The 22,821-nt window shown below is 41.0% G+C and overlaps 1 protein-coding gene across 1 annotated transcript in view; it reads left to right on the forward strand.

The window, feature by feature from the left end:
- Positions 1 to 22,821, forward strand: part of DOCK2 (dedicator of cytokinesis 2) — a 446,463-nt gene that overhangs the window by 191,914 nt on the left and 231,728 nt on the right. Inside the window, exon 27 of the mRNA XM_003810916.4 lies at positions 14,407 to 14,502. Coding sequence (XP_003810964.1) covers positions 14,407 to 14,502 — 96 coding nt within the window. The remainder of the gene's footprint in view (positions 1 to 14,406; positions 14,503 to 22,821) is intronic.

Here is a 22,821-nt window from a genome sequence, read left to right on the forward strand (position 1 = left end):
GGGATGATGGTGTTAGAAATGTGATAGAACTTTAAAAATGTTGAAATCATTGGTGACAACTAGAAAACATTAAAAAAAAAAAAAACAACACACATGGTTTTTCAACATTAAAACCGAGGCACACACTCTGTTGGCGTGGGTGGGGGTTGACAGAGAGAGTGAGTTTGTCCATATTTCCCAAGATGAGGAGAAATGCCCTTGTTCTAGGAGGCAGTGATTTTGCCAGCACCATGGAGAAGGGCACACATTGTCTCTTGCTTATTTTTTATTTATACAGATAGGTTTCTGGGGAGAGTTTTTATTGTATCCAATCTGAACTGACAAAGGCAACCCTGATGTCTGTGTAACTGCATGCGTAGATCAGAGGATACAAATTCACTCCTTAGATCTACTGGTCTTTTCTGGCCAATTCTGTTGCATTTTAGATCGACATACTTCCTCTGTCATTTCTTAGCAAAGGAAAAGAGGTTCAAGGGTGAGATTTTAAAACCTCCCTTTGCTAGTAATTTTTCTAAAGTTTCTGGTAGAATTAATCCCTAAGCAGAGCGGTCAGTGAGAGTGGGCTCTGAATTCTGGTTGAGGCATAGGATGCTGTATGTTTCATGACATCGGCCTCCCAGCTTGGTTTTGCGCCTGCCTGACTTGGAAGGGATTTGTGGGAGAAGTCCATTTTGAAAAATGAGGATAGTAGACATTTGATTTGGTTTCCTGCTGAGGAAACTATATTAGTCATCACTGAATGAGCTTCTGATGTCTATGTTCTCTCTCTGGAGGGTGGTGGGATGATTAAGGGTATTTTCACTGTAGGAAGGAGGATAGAACGTTGTATATATTTTTTGGTTTCTCTCATTTCCTGTCAAATAACCCCTTAGTCTTTTGTATGTGGTCAAGCTGTGTTGTCAGGACAGTTGAAGAAATCTGTGCCCAGAAGCGTCCAGATCCTCTATTCTAGCTCCACGCCTCATCTGAGAATCTCTCCTTTCTCTCTGCAACAGTTATGTGACATCTCCTATTCGAACTTAAATCCGCTTAATAAAATCATGGCGATTACTTATTCTGTGACAGGTACTTGTGCTAGGTGTTGAGCCCAAAGTAGTGGCACAGACCTAATCCCTGTCCTCAAGTAACTTACCAATGATTCACAATCTATTTGTTTAACAGTGTAAGGGGGGGCAGCTCCGAGTGGATTACTTTATGACTCCCTACCTCAGAGAAGATTATAGTCCAGAATTTTAATGCTCTCATTCAGGGCTGATGATGATGCAGAGGCATAAATAAAAGGAAACACTAGTTTGCCATTGGATGGGGGAGAAAAGGGAGGAAAGTCATGTGGGGAGGGAGGGAGCTTGTCGTGAAGCTGGGAAATGGAAGGGTGGAAACCATATCTAGGATGGCTTTCTGGAAAAATAGTTGCAAAGATTTTCATCACCACGGAGTCCTGTTCTTATTCATATGCCCATGGATGCATGTTTTGAAATACATTGTCTCTCAAAAAAGTGGCATGCATTAAACATTCAGTAATTTGGTTACTCTTTTAAATTAATTAATACTATATAAACATTCCGAATTTTCTGACCAACAGAGTTAAACAGGTTGCCTATTTAGAGTTTATCTTGTCCTCATTCAAACAAGGAATCTTGGCATTTTCATTAGCCCATGCAGTAATACTGAAGATGAATGAGTGTACAATTTCTGTTAAGCTTTTTGAAATATTGCAAATAGCTCATGTACCCCCATTTCTGCAATGAAAACCTTACCTGAGACAATTGCTGCAGGGCCATTTGTTCATGTAGTTCAATTTTCACTTAAGCTTTGAAAGTTTACGTGTTAGGACAGTGTAGGTACAGAATCCAGGGCCTATGACTTTATTGGCTCAGGATATTTGTTAATTGACATTAAAGCATTAAATATCAAAATTGAAATAATTGCTTAAGTATTTAGAAAATGAACAGTGTATTAGCTAGTCAACTACAACTCAACAGTTTTGCAGTTGTATTTACGTTGTATTTATTTGGGGAGGTTTTTTTCTTTTTAATATCTTTGACACATGATATGAAATGGGGCCTTCAAAAGTCACCTTGTTTAGAGCCTGCTTTTTTGTCTAAAGAGCTCCAAGAAAGGAGATTGAGTGGTATAATTTAAGATCTAAAAGCAGATGACCCTGTTCTTCCTGGAAAGTAGACTGGAGATGCAGGTCCCTTGGGCAAGACATATCTGCTATCTCCTATTCTATTGTGTGGATAAGCCATCGTTTATATAATAGGATCCCTGATGTGGGGATATTTATCTTGCTTGTTACATTTGGGTATTATACGTAATACAATATTGCTATAAATAGCTGCACACAGTGCAAGAACCTTGCAACCAAAAAGACATGGGAGCAGATCCAGCTCCATCGCCTACAGTTCTGTGGCTCTGGACAAGTTGCATAAACCTTTAGATTTCCTCATTTGTAACATGGGAAGAACTAGCGTAGTAGATCTATAAGGTTATTCTGTGAATTAAATTAGGTGGCTCATGTAAAGCACTTATCATAATGGCTGGCATATATTAAGTGCTCAATAAATATTGAATGATAATAATCATTAGAATGAATCTTATTTTGTATCTTAAAATGGGGTAATACTTATCCCCGGGGTTCTTGTCAAGACTCATTGAGATATGGAACACAAAGCACACAGCCCATTGCCCAGCACATAGTAAGAATTCAACAAATTTAGTTTTGTTTTTTATCTATTTTTTTGCACCTCATAAATTTTTCCTGTTTTGAAGAACAAAATACTAAAGTGGAGCCTATCTGAGGCACATCTTCATAAGTGTCTCCAACCAGCCTTTATTCATTGGCATTAAGATATTGAACATACAGACTTTAGGAGGCTTAATTTTTTCTGCTCTGGCCTGCAGGTTGGAGGTTTCACTATATTTTAATAAAAACCCTTGCAAAGCAACTTACAGATCTAAATAAAAACAATGTTTTGCTTATTGAGCTGGTTTCACAGTTGTGCCTTTTAAAAGAATGTTAGCCCATGTTACTTTGCAGTGCTTTTCTGTCCATTTAGTAATGTTGGCAACAGTGATCCAGCTTGCAAGCCCCAAGGTTACATCTATAGCCCCAGCATGGGATGGGAGACCTGCTGGGTGTGGGGAAGAAGGAGAGCCATTCCCACAGCAGCCTGACACCCCTGAACACAGGGCTTCCTGGGTGTACATCCCTGGGATGTATCCACTCAGTCCCCTATGGACATGATTCTTTAGGATTGCAGCCTGACTTTCATTTCTTTCCAATGGAGAAAGACTTCTATTTTCATTGTTACGTATGTGATTATGAACATTTCCAACAAAACATAGCAAATAAAATTATCCCTTTAACCTCACATCTGTCCCTCCTCCCTCCCACTCAGTGATATCATTGTTAATGGTTTTCCATGCATTTTTTCCAGACTTTCTGGACATAGAAAATAAACTTTCAAAAAAAAAGGTGTATATTACATATGGTACTCTGTAGTCTCTTTTTTTCTGAACATATTTAGGATATTTTTCCAGGTCAAGATCTATCTACCTTCTCCTCCATTGTGTGAATAAACTGTCATGTACATAATAGGATTCCTGATTTGACCACATTTATCTTGCTTGCTGCGTTTAGGTATTATAAACAATGCAATATGCTACAAGCAGCTGTGCACACAACTGTTTGTCTTATGATGTTCTTTGGACAGATTTACAGAATGATTTACCAACTGCAAAGTGCTGCCACATCCATTCATTTATGTGATCCAAAGAGGTGGAGGCAGAGGCAGTCACAAGCCTGGACTTGAGTCAGGCAGGCCTGGGCTGGAACTTGGATTAGCAGACCACAGCCAAGTACTTCACTCGTCTCTAAATCTGGAATGTAGAAGTATTTCTCCCATTTTATATGTGCTTGCAGGATTCCTTAAGTTAATGTCTGTAAAATACTTAGAAAAGTACATGCCACATAGTAAAAACTCAAAAGATATTAGCTCTCAGTGTTGGAATTAGCTATGGTTCCTCAAAACAATTCTGATATTGTGGATGCCAATGCATCCAAAATACAGATGAAGAAACTTGAGGCTCAGAGAGGCAAGGTGTGTCAAGGTCAGTGACCAACAAGGAAAGAGAATAGTTAATGGCAACTTCATTAGTCTCTGTGCAAGGAGAGACTTCTGCAGAGAGCTTTTCATAATATTGAAAGAAGTTGCCAGAGAAGTTGGAGAGGGCCTAAAGCACCATTCCGTTGTGCCATCGACACCACACTTCTGATCATGGAAGGAGCATGCAATTAGGCAGAAATGAGCTTAGGTTCAGGTTGGGCCATCTGTGAATGGAACATTCTTGGGCAAGTTACTAAATCTCTCTAATTCGTGTGTTGTGTATCTGGGATTTCAGTGGAGTTTTATAAACAGTTAAATGAGATTATGTCAAGTCTATATGCACAGTTGCTGGCATATAATAAGACCTTGAAACTTGTGGTAACAGCAGTGTCAGAATTAGAACCCACATCTTCTTTTCCTTTTTATTGCATCCTTCTGCCACCAACTCCAACCCTTGTCTTCTAGTGAAGGCTAATACAAAGTGCAAGACATGTGTGACAACATGAGTGCATTGCCCAAGTCCCGCCTGGCAAATGGGGTGGGGACGCTCACCCAGTGGGTGGGGAGAAGCAGAGATGATGGGATACAGCAGTGCCACCCACCCTGCCTTGTTTACCCTGCCTCCCCTTCGCTGAGCTGTCTCTGTCCCTGGCTGCCTCTGAAGCTTGCTTCATGCAATGAGATGTCAATGCAGTAAAATCTTTCAGGATGGAAACCAGTTCAAACAGGAAGAAAGAAGACAGCACTAAACCTAGAACTCATGCAAAAATCACATTCTCTCTAAGGGCCAGAGAGAGAGAGGGTGACTGTACCGTAGATGATATCTGTTACTATTTTTCAAAGTTAGATATTTCCTTTCTAGGTGTTTGTGGTAGTTTCAAGATAAGAAAGAAATGGAAAAGACCTCTTCCATAGAACACAGAATGGACAAAACAGTAGCAGCCATAGATTGCTACTGTTTTCACTGTAAGAATATACATTCTTTCTCTTTTGCTTAAAAAAAAATGTAGGCCTTTGGATTTCACTCTGTAGCTGTAACCTTGTGATCTTCATCTTAGCACTGAAAAGGCCTAAAGACAAAGCAGGCAGAGGAGGTGAGATTGTCCTTGGCATAAACACAGGGCCAAGGCTGCCTGTGTGCTGGACTGGAGGAAGCAGTGGCCCCCACAACGTTCAGCAGAATAGGTCCTTCATTCTAGCTCTGATGACATTTCCTGTCACACAACACTGGTCGTATTACCTTGTGCAAACCCCATCCTAAAGCTGAAGTTTTTCTTTCTGTAAAATGGATTGCACTGTCACTATTTTTGAAACCTTAGACATTTACATGACACAATCATATTTTTAAAAGTGTATCACTATCAGGTTTAATATATTTAATATGTTTAATATATTTAACAAAATCACCTCACTTCTAAATATTCAAACATGAAAAGTTTAGGGCAGAATTCCCTGTAAAGATGGTAAATTAAAATAGGTACATATTTTTCCTCCCTCTTGAAAACCTCCTAAAAAAATAGAATTTCTTTGAAAGAAAGGTAGGAATCATACGGAAAGTTAGTACATGACATAGCAGACCTGAGAAAAGTATTTCATAAGCCAGCAGTGGAGGACCCTGAGGACTCATCCAATCTAAAACAAAGTTGCCGGAAATGGTAGTACCAGGTGCCCCTGCAAATCAGGGTGAAGGAAAGGAAGGACCTCAAATAAGGAGGATCAGCTGAGAGCCTGTTCCAGAAGCAGTCTGACTCCATGGGGCTGAGTTATTGAAGGTGTATTCAATAAAGAAGAAAAAAACAGAAGACATCTGGCCTAGGAGATGCCAGACAGAAGTGTTGGCAGTGATACCTTACTCAAAAGCAGGTTTCAATCAAAGTGTGCATCCTGGAGGCTAAAACCTCCAGCACTTTCCTCCCGTTCATCTCCTAGCACACTGGTGGCCAGGCCTTCACACATCATGTAGGGATCAGACAATTCTTATTTGTGAAATCCTAGCAGTTCAAGAAGAAAGACTTGCATATATTGATATTGGCATCTCTCCAACTAAATGTCCCAACCAGATCACCCTGCAGTAAGCTCACAGGCCACAAGCCCTACTCACATGCTCAGTCAGTGCTCTCCAGCTAAATGTCCCAACCAGGTCACCCTGCAGTAAGCTCACAGACCACAAGCCCTACTCACATGCTCAGTCAGTGCTCTCCAGCTAAATGTCCCAACCAGATCACCCTGCAATAAGCTCACAGACCACAAGCCCTACTCACATGCTCAGTCGGTGATCACCTTAGCATCACACACAATGAAATGAGAACATAGCCCCAAGGATTAAAGAGAACTAAGGAACAATGCTCACATAGAAGAGAGAGTGAAAACAAGCAAACAGAAGCAAATCTACTTGGAGGACACAGACTCTGTGAGGCAAAGCAAACTTTAGAAAAGAGGCAGAGAGAACTTAGAAAAATAGCAGAAGAGACCATTGTAAATTGGGAGATAGTACTTAAAAAAACTAAACATTCAGAGAATGAAAAGGAATCTTGGATTTTTCCAAATTGCTTTTTTTTTGGCGGGGGAGTGGCAGGAAATGAGGAGTGTGCAAGAAATGGGAATCCATCATAGTTTACAACTTGGATGAGAATGGCATTTGCATATTCAAAATATTTTAAGTAATAAATATTGATCAAAGCAAAATTATACCGTAAGTGTATGGGAGGGAGGAGAAATGGGAAGGATGCATGTGCCTCATGGGACAGTGGGAGGAAAGAGTGAAATGCCTGGTTTTTTTTTTTTTTTTTGAGACTGCTCTGTTGCCTAGGCTGGAGTGCAATAGTGTGATCTCGACTCACTGCAACCTCTGCCTCCTGGGATCAACCTATTCTCCTGCCTCAGCCTTCCAAGTAGCTGGGACTACAGGCATGCGCCATCATGCCTGGCTAATTTTTATATTTTTAGTAGAGACGGGGTTTCACCATGTTGGCCAGGCTGGTCTCGAACTCCTGAGCTCAGATGATCTGCCCGCCTCCGCCTCCCAAAGTGCTGGGATTACAGGCATGAGTCAGCGGGCCTGGCCAAAATGCTTGTTTTCTATGGTGGACAGTTAATAGACAATGCCAAAAGTGAAAAGAAATGTTTAAAAAAGAAGTAACAAAGCATATTATTGGCATCATGTTCATAAATGCCAAAATAACAATTACAACAGCTTAAAGAGGTACAAAAGTTCCTCTGGCAAGGGGATCATGAGAGACTGCTGTATTTTGTTTGTTTGGGGGTTTGGATTTTCTTTTTCTTTTTTGAGACAGGGTCTCATTCCCTGTTGCCCAGGCTGGAGTGCAGTGGTATAATCACAGCTCACTGCATCCTCAACTTTCTGGGCTCAAGCCTGCCTCAGCCTCCCCAATAGCTGGGACTATAAGTGTGCGCCACCATGCCAGGCTAATTTTTTATATTTTTAGTAGAGATGGGATTTCGACCTGTTGCCCAGGCTGATCTTGAACTCATGGGCTCATGCAATCTTCCCGCCTTGGTCTCCCAAAGTGCTGGGGTTATAGGCATGAGCCACTGTGCCCAGCTTGTCTTGTTTTTAAATGAAGCTTGAAGAATTTTTTGAACTATATACACTTACAACTTTGATAAAAATAAAATTTCATATCAAAACTGTAAGTAGCATCATTTGTGTAAAACTAGATTTCTCAAATTATTAAAAATATTATCCTATGCAATTAGACACTGAGCACATCAAAGTTTTATTTAACTGATAAACCGGGGAACAAGCTGAACAACAACAACCTGGTTCAAAAGTATTCAGGTTTCTTGATATTTTGTGAGAGAAGAGATACTTGTATAAAATTATCATTAGGTATAAAACAGGTAAATTTTCTCCAGAGTAATAAAACTATGAGTTTTAACAAAGCAGCAAACATCACATTTTATCATTTTTCTGCAAGTTAACTACTAACTCTGCAAGGTTATAACATTTCTAGTTTCTAATCAGTTGTGGATGGTTAATCCAAACAAAGTTATATTCCTGAGAGGGTAAAAGGACCTTCCGTGTGGTTTTTCCAAATGTTCTATTAAAAATGTCATGCCATCCTCATTTTGCTTTATTTCCAAGTTTTGGAGCTTTTTCTTGCACACTTGCCATAAATATAACCAACTTCAAAAAATAAACACAATAAAAACAAAACAATGTCATTAAGTTCTAAGTAGATACTGTTTGCTGCCTGCTCTGACCTGAAGATTTTCCTCTTTGTTAGAAAAGGTGTTTTTACAAGAACTAGAGAGGTATTAAAGACATATAATCACCAAAGGAGATTTCTCTACTTGGTATCATGAAAAGTGTTGAAAGAAAAATGAAAAAAAAAAGGCCACATTTTTTATATAATTTGGTTTAGTGTTATGAAATGCTTTGTCTATTGTTACTTAAAATACTCTCATATTTGGTGTGCTTTCTTATTCTAGAAACCCTGCAGGAGATCAGTAGTTTCGCATTGCATTCTGAAAAGTCCTAGGAGTGGCCTAGGGCCAAGAGTGAGTCAGGAAGAGAGGGCTTGCCTCCCTTAGCCCCGACCCTGCCTGGTCCCCATCCACTCCCAGCTCACCTTCTGCTGTGTTATGTAGTGAGCTCTGCATAAGACTTCATTTGAAGTCCCTTCCAGATACCAGAGCCTATAATTATTAAAAGAAAAAAAAATCACTACAATTTGCAGTGTGTTTAGGTTGGATGGATTAATTTCTTTGCCAAGGCCATAATGGGAAGACTGATTTTGTCATTTCAATTACAAGCTACCGTTTAGTTTGAGCCCGGAAGTCACTTTCCTAGAGTCTCCCTCCACTTGCCTGGCACTGGAGCAATTAACAGTGGGTGATTTGTGGCTGCACGTTTACTGCTTAGCACAGGTTTATCATCTTGAAAGTTTTCCATTTGCATATATGCTATACATTCTTTGGGTGACATTTAGATATCACCCAGAGTTTAGATTATGCATTGCCTTGTACTGCACTTTCTTCTACATGCTGGGAATCTGCAAGCCCAACCAGAGAGCTGATGCAAACCAAGGGGAACGTGAGTTGCAGCCACCACTTACTGAGGGCTTACTATATACCAACCCCCAGTATCAAAGACTTTACCTGCATTACCTTGTTTATTCCTCAAACCAGTAACTTTGAGGTTACTATTATTTGCCACATTTTATAAACAAAGAAACAGAAACTCAGAGAGGAAAAGCAATTTGCCCAAGGTCACCCAGCTCAAATGAGCAGAATTGGGATTCAAACTCAAGTATCTCTCATCTCAAAACACTCTGCTATACAACCTCCCAATACTGGGAGCTTTCAGAGTGAAATGAATTGAATTTGACAGTTTTCTACTTTTAAATACCAAACTTCCTGAGCAGTCTAATTGCTGCTCTTTGGAACAAGAAGAAATGGCTATTTAAAAGAAGCAAGGGGCAGGAGGTCAAGAAAGTGGGTTTTAATATCTCTATTCACAAGGGAAGAGATGTAATCCTGGAAAAAAATAGCATCAAAATGAAAACCATTATATAAATTTGATGAAATTGCAAAGGAATGCAGAAAATATAAGGGAGGGGGAATACATAGCATTGAAGATTTTATAAAAGGCAGAGAAAAGATCAAAAGTCACTGAAGGAGGTAGAAGTTGGTCCAATTGAAGGCAGGGTCTATCCATCTTGACAGATGGAAGGTGGATGATGAAACCTCCCAAGCAGCCACCAGAAATCTCTGATCGTGTTCCAGTCTGCATGGGTGAGTTTGGATAAGGAGAATACTCTGGAGACAGGCTACTGGGTTGAATCCTTTCTCCCTTCCTCACTGGGTGACCCTGGATGAATTACTTAACCACTCTGGCTTCAGTTTCTTCATCTGAACAATGGAGAGAGTAATGTTGCTCATCTTGATGTGAGATGATATAAAGTGCTTAGCAGAGTACCAGGCATTTAGGAAGCACTAAAGACTGTCAGCTGTGGTTGTTGTTATAACCATGAACATCATGTTCACGTAGTACAAGAAATAGGAGACTGTAAGTCAGCAAAATGGCTTGGAGAAATAAAGGAGAAGGAAATCAGGAGAGAGGTTCACCTTTGGGCCAGAAATGTGGGGAGATCTGTCTTCCCTGGCCTTGAGTGTCAGGAGTAGAAAGGGCTGGTTGGTGGGGAGAGACCAGCCAGTCTCCAGCAGAGACTGAAGTCTGGCTGCGCTTGATGAAGCAGGGGAACTTGTTTCTGTAAAATAAATGCTCTAACAAAAGCTCCAGTGGCAGAGGTTCTGTTGGTGGCTCCACAGGGCTAGAGAGTCTGGGACTAGCCAAAGTAGCAAAGAAGTGAGTCTAACGCAGAGAAAGAAAGCTCTGGGTTATTCATCTCCAGATGCCAAAAGTCACTGAAAGTCACTGGGGCAGGGGGAGGACATTTTTTAATAAGCACATCTTCTTTCTTTTTCTGGCCCTACCCCAACTGCAAATCTACTTCTCTCTCACTGTATAACCAACTCCCTGCAATTCCTTACATTAAGTGACAAAACCACACTTAAGTTTAATGCAGTAAAGCTTGCTGGAGTACTTGTAAATGAGCATGGGTGGTCATCCACGTTTTCAGCCACTATCGATTTAGCACTTTCTTTGTGTCAGGCTCTGGCTAGGTTCTGGAGACACAGGGCTGTTCCCAAGCCCCCATCTCCAGAGCTAAACAGCATGTCACATCATGGTTCTTAGCCATCAGAATAACACACCTAAAATTCAGAAATTGCTGATGCCCAGGCTCTGTCTCAGACTACAGAATCTCCAGCAGAGGACCCAGGCATGTAAGTTCTTCCAGAATTGCACATGTCATTTTTAGGTCCACATCGACCTTGAGAGAACCTTCTACATTTTTGTAGATGAGAGAATTGAGGCTCAGAGAAGTGATAAGTGAGGTCGCATACCTGGCAAATACAGCATTGAACTTCAGACCCAGAGCTTCTGAAGTTAAGATTCCTAGGCCTTTCCACTTGGCCATGGCCACCCTCACGTATGCATGGTATGCAACTCTGTGCCCAAATGCTATGCTGGTAAAATGCTCCAAGATATAGATGAATATGCTTGAAACCCTTGCCGACTACAACAAAAGCTCAAAAAGGATCGGCAAATCCTACAGAAAGTTTAGGGACCTGTATTTAAAGTAGCCAGAACCCAATACCTGTTACAACCTGACTCACTGTAAATTTCCGCCCAAGGTGGGTAATGTGGCTTCTATCATACAAGCACCATGTGGTTACCATTATGTAACCCTAGTTTCCATTATATAACCCTAGTCCCGGGGCTCCAGAAACACTGCCTCCTCAATTTGTCCCTCCAGCCTCCAAGTGACAGTGGCTTCCTGCTGTGGCTGACTCTAGGTTACCTTGTTTGGTGTGTTGGCATTTCCGTTACCTGTATAACCAATTCCCTGCATTAAATTTCCTCCTTATTCCAGCTTAGATCCTGACTATTAGATGAAGAAACCAAGGATTAGAAAAGTTAATATAACTGCATTGGTCTGTTCTTGGGCTGCTATAAAGAAATACCTGAGACTGGGTAATTTTTTTTATTATTATTATACTTTAAGTTTTAGGGTACATGTGCACATTGTGCAGGTTAGTTACATATGTATACATGTGCCATGCTGGTGCGCTGCACCCACTAACTCGTCATCTAGCATTAGGTATATCTCCCAATGCTATCCCTCCCCCCTCCCCCCTCCCCACCACAGTCCCCAGAGTGTGATATTCCCCTTCCTGTGTCCATGTGATCTCATTGTTCAATTCCCACCTATGAGTGAGAATATGCAGTGTTTGGTTTTTTGTTCTTGCGATAGTTTACTGAGAATGATGGTTTCCAGTTTCATCCATGTCCCTACAAAGGACATGAACTCATCATTTTTTATGGCTGCATAGTATTCCATGGTGTATATGTGCCACATTTTCTTAATCCAGTCTATCATTGTTGGACATTTGGGTTGGTTCCAAGTCTTTGCTATTGTGAATAATGCCACAATAAACATACGTGTGCATGTGTCTTTATAGCAGCATGATTTATAGTCCTTTGGGTATATACCCAATAATGGGATGGCTGGGTCAAATGGTATTTCTAGTTCTAGATCCCTGAGGAATCGCCACACTGACTTCCACAATGGTTGAACTAGTTTACAGTCCCACCAACAGTGTAAAAGTGTTCCTATTTCTCCGCATCCTCTCCAGCACCTGTTGTTTCCTGACTTTTGAATGATTGCCATTCTAACTGGTGTGAGATGATATCTCATAGTGGTTTTGATTTGCATTTCTCTGATGGCCAGTGATGATGAGCATTTTTTCATGTGTTTTTTGGCTGCATAAATGTCTTCTTTTGAGAAGTGTCTGTTCATGTCCCTCGCCCACTTTTTGATGGGGTTGTTTGTTTTTTTCTTGTAAATTTGTTTGAGTTCATTGTAGATTCTGGATATTAGCCCTTTGTCAGATGAGTAGGTTGCGAAAATTTTCTCCCATGTTGTAGGTTGCCTGTTCACTCTGATGGTAGTTTCTTTTGCTGTGCAGAAGCTCTTTAGTTTAATTAGATCACATTTGTCAATTTTGGCTTTTGTTGCCATTGCTTTTGGTGTTTTGGACATGAAGTCCTTGCCCATGCCTATGTCCTGAATGGTAATGCCTAGGTTTTCTTCTAGGGTTTTTATGGTTTTAGGTCTAACGTTTAAATCTTTAATCCATCTTGAATTGATTTTTGTATAAGGTGTAAGGAAGGGACCAGTTTCAGCTTTCTACATATGGCTAGCCAGTTTTCCCAGCACCATTTATTAAATAGGGAATCCTTTCCCCATTACTTGTTTTTCTCAGGTTTGTCAAAGATCAGATAGTTGTAGGTAAGTGGCATTATTTCTGAGGGCTCTGTTCTGTTCCATTGATCTATATCTCTGTTTTGGTACCAGTACCATGCTGTTTTGGTTACTGTAGCCTTGTAGTATAGTTTGAAGTCAGGTAGTGTGATGCCTCCAGCTTTGTTCTTTTGGCTTAGGATTGACTTGGCGATGCGGGCTCTTTTTTGGTTCCATATGAACTTTAAAGTAGTTTTTTCCAATTCTGTGAAGAAAGTCATTGGTAGCTTGATGGGGATGGCATTGAATCTGTAAATTACCTTGGGCAGTATGGCCATTTTCACGATATTGATTCTTCCTACCCATGAGCATGGAATGTTCTTCCATTTGTTTGTATCCTCTTTTATTTCCTTGAGCAGTGGTTTGTAGTTCTCCTTGAAGAGGTCCTTCACATCCCTTGTAAGTTGGATTCCTAGGTATTTTGTTGGAAGTTCTGGCCAGGGCAATCAGGCAGGAGAAGGAAATAAAGGGTATTCAATTAGGAAAAGAGGAAGTCAAATTGTCCCTGTTTGCAGACGACATGATTGTTTATCTAGAAAACCCCATCGTCTCAGCCCAAAATCTCCTTAAGCTGATAAGCAACTTCAGCAAAGTCTCAGGATACAAAATCAATGTACAAAAATCACATGCATTCCTATACACCAACAACAGACAAACAGAGAGCCAAATCATGAGTGAACTCCCATTCACAATTGCTTCAAAGAGAGACTGGGTAATTTTTAAAGAAAAAAGGTTTAGTTGGTTCCTGATTCCACAGACTGTACAGGAAGCATGATACTGGCATCTGCTAGGCTTCTAGGGAGGCCTCGGGACACTTTTACTCACGGTAGAAGGCAAGGCACGAGCAGGAGTCTTCACGTAGCCAGAGCTGGAGGAAGAGAAAGAGGGGAGAAGTTGCCACACACTTTTAAACAAACAGATCTCATGAGAACTCACTATCATGATGACAGCACCAAGGGAGATGGTGTTAAACAATGAGAATCCACTCCCATGATCCAGTCGCCTTCTACCAGGCCCCACCTCCAACACTGGGGATTATGATTTGACCTGAGATTTCGCCAGGGACACAGATCCAAACCATATAATAACTTAACCAATGCAGTACTAATTATTGTCAGAGCTAGTATTCTAGCTCCAAAGTTCCTGATTCCAAAGCCTAAGTTAAGCCATCTTAACTTATATTTCAGGTGACTAGTGGAATTTTTTATGCCCAGTGTAGGTGGTAATGACGATGGAGATATGGCAATGATGATGATGATGATGATGATGATGATGGCAGTGGTGGTGGTGGTGTTGGTGATGGTGTTGAAGATCACCATGTCTGACCACTGTTGTCTGTGTCCTTTGTACAATTGTTCAGATGCAGTGTCCTGGTTGTCACATAGATGTCTCTGACTGTTTTACAGGCCTTCACCTACCACCATATCCAGGAGATCATGGTCCAGCTGCTGCGGACAGTGAACCGGACAGTCATCACCATGGGCCGGGATCACATTCTGATTGTGAGTGGATTATTTCTTCTTGTCAAATGTTGCAAGCTCTTCAGCATCTAAAAATGGATTTTCTGAAAAGGCAGATCACATTGAACTCCGAGCATTGATCATTGCTTTGTTTTGGAGTACGATGACCAGATTTTTCCTGTCTGAGTTGGGAGGACTTGAGAATTAACTCAAGTTGTTGAAATAAAACAGGGCTTAGCACTTGTCTAGTTGAGTGTACCAGCGCTAAATTGAGTATACCAGCAAGGGTGGACTATCACTGCTGAAGACAGAGAAGGGAGAGCAGTTTTTGTAAGTGAACAAGGTGGAACATTCCAGATGCATGTCCACTAGGAACTTTTTCCTCTGACCTACAGTCACATGGTGCCCAGTCTCAGGGTCCTGTGAGCTTGGTTTCCTAAGGGGCTTCATTGCGTGTTAATTCTGCCCATAGATGCTGGTTATTCAAGGTCATTACTACAAATTGAGCTATTCTTCTGCATAAACAGTATGTTCTGAAGATCAGGAAATTTCTGCCCTGTCATCTGATTATTTTCCTTCTCCAGACACAGAACCCAGCTCGAACCCTTTAACCTCTGCCCATCGTGCTTTAAACCAAGTAACCAAAATTCAAATGCTTACAGGGGCCAGTCACCAACATAAATGAGTATGCCCAACCATGTCACTCCTCTGCTGAAACCTGCCAATGGTTGTCCATCTCACTCAGAATAAAATCCAAACATTGCCAGGCCTGAAATGACTTTGCCCCATGCTTATTTATTTATGTGTTCCTCCCACATATAAAACATGATAGATGTGCTGTTTCCCTTTTTTTGAGTCTGATATCACCTAAGCATAGAGGCTTGCCTTCTCTGATCACCCTGTCTACAATTCCCAGTACCTCTCCATCCACTAAATTCATACCTTACTTCTTTATTTTTCTAATTACGTATAATCGGAAATATACATTATCTTATTTGGTTATTGTCTAGCTATCCTCATGAGAATATGAGCTCCAGGAAAGTAAGCATGTTTTTCTGTTTTGTCATTGCTGTGTCTCTAGGTCCTATAACAGCACTTGGCATATAGCAGGTGCTCAGTAAATACATTTGAATGAATAAATGCATGACATGTGCCAGGCAGGGACTCTAATGTTTAAAAAAGGATGAGGGCTACTCAGCCCTGACTGATTGATACCATGTGGGATTGGACCATACAGTTGCTAGGATTCCCAGTATTTCAAGAGAAACTGAAAATTTCCATGTTTTGTATGAACTTTTCTGATATTTCAGTGTTGGCAGTTTATTTTAAAAAATAATGTTTATAAACACTTTGTGACTCCCAAACAGCTGGATTCTCTTCAGAAAGCCACCCTGACATTCCTGCTTTACACAGTGGTGACATCCGTGGAGAGCATCAATGGTGCCAGATACTCTTGCTTTTTTGGGCCAGAGAGCCATGTAAACTGGTCTTTGTCATTTGTCTTACTTACCATCCTTCCACCTTTGAAGTATCACATTTTTCTTTTTTCTTTCTTCTTTTTTTCTTTTTTGTTTTGTTGTGTTTGAGAGACAGAGTCTCACTCTGTCGCCCAGGCTGGAGTACAGTGGTGTGATCTCGGCTCACGGCAACCTCCACCTCCTGGGTTCAAGGGATTGTCTGGCCTCAGCTTCCCAAGTAGCTGGAACTACCAGCGTGCGCCACCATGCCCAGCTAACTTTTGTATTTTTAGTAGAGGCAGGGTTTTACTACATGTTGACCAGGCTGGTCTCGAACTCCTGACCTCAAGTGAAGCATTTTATAACCTCCTTTATCTTTATTCCTTCTCTTTAGAGTAAACCTAAAGATGATCATCAGTCCATTTGGCTCATTCTGTACGTAGCAGGCTTTTAACTCCCTTTCCTGTAGAACAGTGATTCTTTTAAATGGGGCCTGGGTCATAAGAAGCACTAAATAAGTGCTGTATATTATTATTTTGCTTTCTATCTGGTAGAGTGAGGCTCTCTGTCTTTTGCATTATCAACATAGGCAAGTAACTACTCAGTACTGCCAGTCCTATGAGCCTTTTGTTTGATGGCTTTTGTGGCTGGCTCTTCTAACACACATCCCTCACTGTTGCCCCATCAATCTTTACCAGGACACTCCCCTACTCTGGAATGGTCAGTAGCTCCCTGCTGCCTACCAAATTAAGTCATAAATGCATTAGCCCAATCATTTTCAGCTTCTGTGATCTGATCTGGTCACAACCACATTTTTCAGTCTTTTCATCAACTTTTTTCCATCCAAATATCCAGCCAAAATGGATGTCTGGATATTGCCCAAACATGCTGGCACTGTCTTACATGCAGGCTTAGCCTCTGCTTCTTTCTTTGCCTGAAATTCCTTCTTGTACCTTTCAACATGTTGAAATCCTACCTAGTTTTCCAGGTCCAGCACAAATGTATGAAGCTGCTGTAGCTGTGACCGCTCCGTCTTCTAAATCACCAAGCTCTCTTTACCTTTTTTTTAAAAGCAGTTTTTCCTGGCTAACACGGTGAAACCCCATCTCTACTAAAATACAAAAAATTAGCCAGGTGTGGTGGCAGGTGCCTGTAGTCCCAGCTACTCGGGAGGCTGAGGCAGGAGAATGGCATGAACCCGGGAGGCAGAGGTTGCAGTGAACCAAGATCGCGCCACTGCACTCCAGCCTGGGCGATAGAGTGAGACTCCGTCTCAAAATAAACAAATAAACAAATAAATAAAAGCAGTTTTATTGAAGTATAGTTTATACACTTTAAAATTTAACCATTAAAAGTGTTCAGTTTGACGAGTTTTAGAAAATTTATAGTTATGCAACCATCACCGTAATTCAGTTTAGAGTATTTCTTTTACTCTCCAAAGTTCCATTTGCAGTCACTTTCTTTCCCTCCTCTCGCCAACCCTAAGCAACCATTAATCTACTTTTCATCTCCATAGATTACCATTCCTGGAAAATTTTATATAAATGAAATCATACAATTCGACATCATTTGTGTCTGTCTTCTTTCCTTAGCATAATGTTTTTGAGGTTTGTCCATATTTTAGGATATATCAATACTTCATTTATTTTCATTGCTGAATAATAGTGCATTATATGAGCATGCCAACTTTTGTTTATCCAGTCACTAGTGGATGGATATTTGGATTGTTTTTAACATTTGACTATTATAAATAATACTGCTTTGAACATTCACAAACAAGTGTTGTATGAATGTGTTTTGACTTCTCTTGGGTAGAAATCTAGGAGTGGAATTGCTGGGGCATATGGGAAGTGTATGTTTAACTTTAGAAGAAACTGCCAAACTATTTTCCATAGTAGCCATAATGAGAAAAACCTGGAATTATATATTTTAAAAAGCATTCCCTGAAACTAGGAGGGAGCAAAGAGATTAAGCAATGACTTGGATGAGTCCAGCTTGACCAGTAGATGAGTTTATTATGACTTACATACGAAGTACTCCTGGATGCTGGCAGGACAGCTTTAGAGATCAGCACAACCTCCCATCCCTAAGCTGCTTTTAAGCTAATTTTCTGGTGCTTTGCCTACTGTGTGTGCGTGATGGGGCTGTTTTCCTTGGTAGATTCTCAGCTACCCTCTGGGATGTTCAGGTTATCAGGGACACCTGCTTCTAAGCTGGGCACCTTGGCCTTGGCTCACCGCCCAGTCTTTAAAGACAAGCAGCGGACATGCACTCCTAAGTAACCCAGTGGGTGACCCATCACACTACGTGGCTGTACCACTTCACATTCCCACCAGCAATGTTTGAGGTTTTGTTTACCCACATCCCCACCAGGTCTTATTATTGTCTGCCCTTTGGATTATAACTGTCCTAGTGGTATTTCACTGTGGTTTTAATTTGCCTTTCCCCATTGATGAATGATATTGAGCACATTTTCATGTGCTCTGCCTCTTTTTTTTTTTTTGAGTCATTTTTATCTATGAACTTGTCACAGCTCCTCTCTCAGACTGTAAGAGTTTAAGGCTTGTGCCTATTTGTGAAATAAATGGAGTAATAATAGATCTTCCTCATAGAGATCATGTGTGAATTAAATCATATATTACAGGATAAGCATTTGTACATGTGCTTCTTATGCACTGTATTCATTTATTCCTTTAGCAGTTTATGAGAACCTCTTAGATACTCAGCACAAAGACTCAGAAATGAGTTAGGCATGGTCTGTGCCCTGGAGAAAATGAGACCTCTTCTGATGTGATGTCTCTCAGGCATCTCAAATGCACTGCACCCCAAACTCAACTCATTGCCAGGTCCCTGAAGCCCACTCCACACTCCACCTGAATTCGGGATCTCAGTTTATGGGACTGCCATCCTAGATCTCAAGCTGCCCTTGCCCCTCCCTCTCTGTCACCTGCCTGCCACTTCCATTCACCCACCAAGTCCTGCTGCTTTCGGCCCACCTGTCCCCACTCCCTCCCCACTTGGGCTAGACAAGTTACCCTGCCTCTGTCCCTTGCCCTGTGTTCTCCGAGGCCCTGTGCATACTTAGGTCACTGTGCCCATTGTGCTTATGACATTGTAAGGTAATTCTCTATTTGTAGGCTCCGCCCACATTTAGTGGACCCCCCAAGGTCAGGCACCCTGTTTTACTCTTTTATCCTCAACACCCACCAGGGTGCCTGGCGTGCAGTGGGTACCCAAGTTTGTTGAGCAAATGAAGGCACTAATGAAATGAAATGAGTGAATAAGTGAAATAATCCCTGAAAATGCTGTCATTTCTTACCTTCATATTCTTGGATGTGCTTTTGCCTCAGATTGCTTTTCCTTATTCAACAAATGTGTTTTCTAAATGTGGGAATCCACATTTCAGGGAGTAAGGAATTGCCTGTTCAGACTTTCTGGCTCATCCCTGAAGCCTTGCAAAGGTTGTAAGTTGCAAGCTGTGTCATTAGTCTCAATGACTTTTGAGTTTGCTAGTGTAATTACAATGCTAAGAGTGCTGAGAGGGGAGAGCCAGAGGCCTGTGGCAAGCATACTTCACTAGAAGCAGAAATGTACCTGAAATAGAAGGAAGCAACAAACAGGGTTTTCTTAAGATATAGTTTCATTTTCATAAAATGAGCCTTTCCAGCAATTCCTAGAATAGAAATATCTCCTCCAAATTAAAGAAAATGATGTTGGAAAGTAGTTACTCAGGGGTCAAGGGTCCCTGTCTTAGCACTGAAGGCCCCAATCTAATTTTGAATTGAAATTTGACAAGGAGGAGAGATCCCCATTCCACCTGTCACTTTTAATTTTCCAGATGTGATTTCTTTGGTTAGTTTCCATTGCTTGGGAATATTAATCAATATTTGTGGTAAACACCATAAATGTCAAGTACTTTTGAAATCCCAGGAGGGCCCCAAATGGGTATAGGATGGCTGGTTGCAACTCTCATTCTTATACGGGATTAGTGACAGTTTTTTTCTTCTTTTCAGGGATAGGAACATTGCAGTAAAAGGTTTTAGCCACTAAAATCACAGGAACCATGGGGCTAGGATGGATTTCTTGTTGGGCTTAGGGCTTTGCGATGACCATTCCTGATTTTTCTATAGATCAATTCCCTGAGCAATGAATTGTTGGTGACAAATGAGCAAAAGGGAATTTTGCAAAAATAAAAAGCAAATGACTTTTACATGACTAGTACCCTTTCATCCTCTCTTTGCCACAGTCTAATTTGTCAGGTAACTTCTTGTTTACTTAAGTCCTAAGGAATTTAGCTTTTGTGCTGAGAAAGGGAGCATGGTTTGATAGAAAGTGTATATATATATATACACACACACATATACACACACACACATATATACACACATATATGTACATATATACACACACATATATATATACACACACACATATATATACACACAGATATATGCTTTTATTTCAATACGTTTGGAGTACAAGTGGTTTTTTGTTACATGGATGACTTATATAGTGGTGAATTCTGAGATTTTAGTGCACCCATCACATGAGTAGTGTGCATTGTACCTAATATGTTGTTTGTTTATTCCTAGCCCCCCTTCCACCCTCCCCCTTCTGAGTCTCCAAGGTCCATTACGTTACTCTGTATGCCTTTGCATACTCATGGCTTAGCTCCCACTTATAAGTAAGAACATGCGGTTTTTGGTTTTCCACTCCTGTGTTACTTCACTTAGAATAATGGCCTCCAGCTCCATCCAAGTTGTGGCAAAAGACATTATTTCATTCCTTTTAATGGCTGAGTAGTATTCCATGGTGCATATATCCCACATTATCTGCTCATTAGCTGATGGGCACTTAGATTGGTTCCACATGTTGGCAGTTGCGATTTGTGCTGCTATAAACATACATGTGCGAGTGTCTTTTTCACATAATGACTTCTTTCCCTTTGGGTAGATACCCAGTATTGAGATTGCTAGATTGAATGGTAGATCTACTTTTAGCTCTGTAAGGAATTCCTATACTGTTTGCCACAGAGATTGTACTAATTTGCATTCCCACCAGCAGTGTATAAATGTTCTCTTTTCCCAACATTCATGCCAACATCGATTGTTTTTTAACTTTTTAATAATGGCCATTCTTGCAGGAGTAAGGCAGTATCTTATTGTGGTTTTAATTTGCATTTTCCTGATAATTAGTGATGTTGAGAATTTAGATAGAATATTCTCCCTTATCTGGGAGAACAGGAAAAAAATTTTACATTCTTTCTGCAGATAATTGGCTAGTGACTTTATGCCAATTTAATCTCTCTAGACCTTGTTTTTTTAATGCAATAAACTATACCATATTTGAAATCTTCTTCTTATATCTGAGTTTCCTGACTTGGCTGACAATTCCTATTCTCTTTTTCTATCTCCCAAGCTCCTGAATCAGAGACCTAAAATAGATTTTGCTCAAGTGCCAGCCCTGGCTGATTGGGGATGGCTGCCTGTAGAACTGTGTTGAGGAGGATGCAGAGGCTACACGTTGGCTCAGTGGGAAGAACTTGGGAATTGATTAGTGCTGTCTGTCATGGCATGAGATTGGAGAACAGTGATGTATGCAAGATACTTGCAAATATTATGTATTTACTGCAACCGTTGGTGTTTTTCTGGCCCAGTCCAAAAACTCTTGTATAAAAAAGATTATCTTGCACATATTCTTGCTTCCTTTAAAAAAGCTGTGGTATAAAAGCAGAAGAGTAATGGAAAAAACCGTCTTGGAGAGCCTGCCTTTCCTGGGGAACAATTTCCTCAGGCTACATGCCGTATTTTATCAAATTTAAGATACTCCATGATTTTATGTGCCCATAAGAAAGAAAACTTGCTACCAATTATAATGTGACACAGATTGTAATCTTCAGAGAGGTTAAAATATATTTTTTGAAAAGTTTGACTCAAAATGCCTACCGTGTAATGGATTGCACCTTGAGCTCTCACACACAGGTAGGCAATATTGCTATCTCCTGTTGTTTAGGGGAACAGATTGAGCAGCAGAGGATGAAAGCATCATGCCTAAAGTTACACTGCTGGTAGGAATAAGCAGGATGTGAACCAGGGACACCAGAGTGCGTATGTCTCCAGTCATCTGTGCTCCCTTCCAGGAAGATATTGTCCTGTCTCACAGGTCTTGGAGCAGCTTGAGGAAAAATATCCAGGCTTGTTTGTGCGTGGTGAGGTTGTGCCTCAAGAACCCTCCCTGGCTGATGCATCCTGTTACTGACTGCTCTAGAGAGGGCTGTCCCGTCTCCTGCCACCCCAGTGATAGGGACGAACAATCCCATAGGGAGAATCAACCAGGGAACTTGAACACTGCCAGAAGTTCTTGGAAGGAAAACAATCTGGTGATTTTGTTGAAATTGGGATCTAGCCTTTATTTTGGGTAGTTAAAATAAGCCTCTGGGTGATATATTTTGGGCCTAATTACCCCGGTTTTCACAGAGGAGAGGAGGCTATTGAGTGATTAAATAAAGGTAAATGCTTGGGATCATACCAGCTCCAGAAATTCAGAGTAGTTTGTTCAAAAAGAAAAAAGAAGGAAATTGGAAGTCACGTTGTCCTCTGCTGCTTCACCTCATAATAGTGCTGGAGACTCCAGGAGGCATCTGTGTCATCAGAGACTGGACTTCAAAGCTCTGACTTCACTTTTCACTCCTGGGACACCAAATTGGAAATGACCCATCTAAGCAACTACTCTGAGCCAGACCATGAGCCCAGAGACTGAGTCAAGGACTGCAGCAGGACAGTACCAACTCCTCCCAACCCCAGTCCGTGGCAAGCAGGAGGGAGGACAGTCTAGGATACAAGGAGGTGTGGTTCCCAGCCAGGAGTGGTTAGTTGGCTCTTGGCCTTCACTCAGCACCCCTCTA

The sequence above is a fragment of the Pan paniscus genome, chromosome 4 (genome assembly GCF_029289425.2).
Source record: "Pan paniscus chromosome 4, NHGRI_mPanPan1-v2.0_pri, whole genome shotgun sequence".
In the NCBI taxonomy this organism is placed as follows: Eukaryota; Metazoa; Chordata; class Mammalia; order Primates; family Hominidae; genus Pan; species Pan paniscus.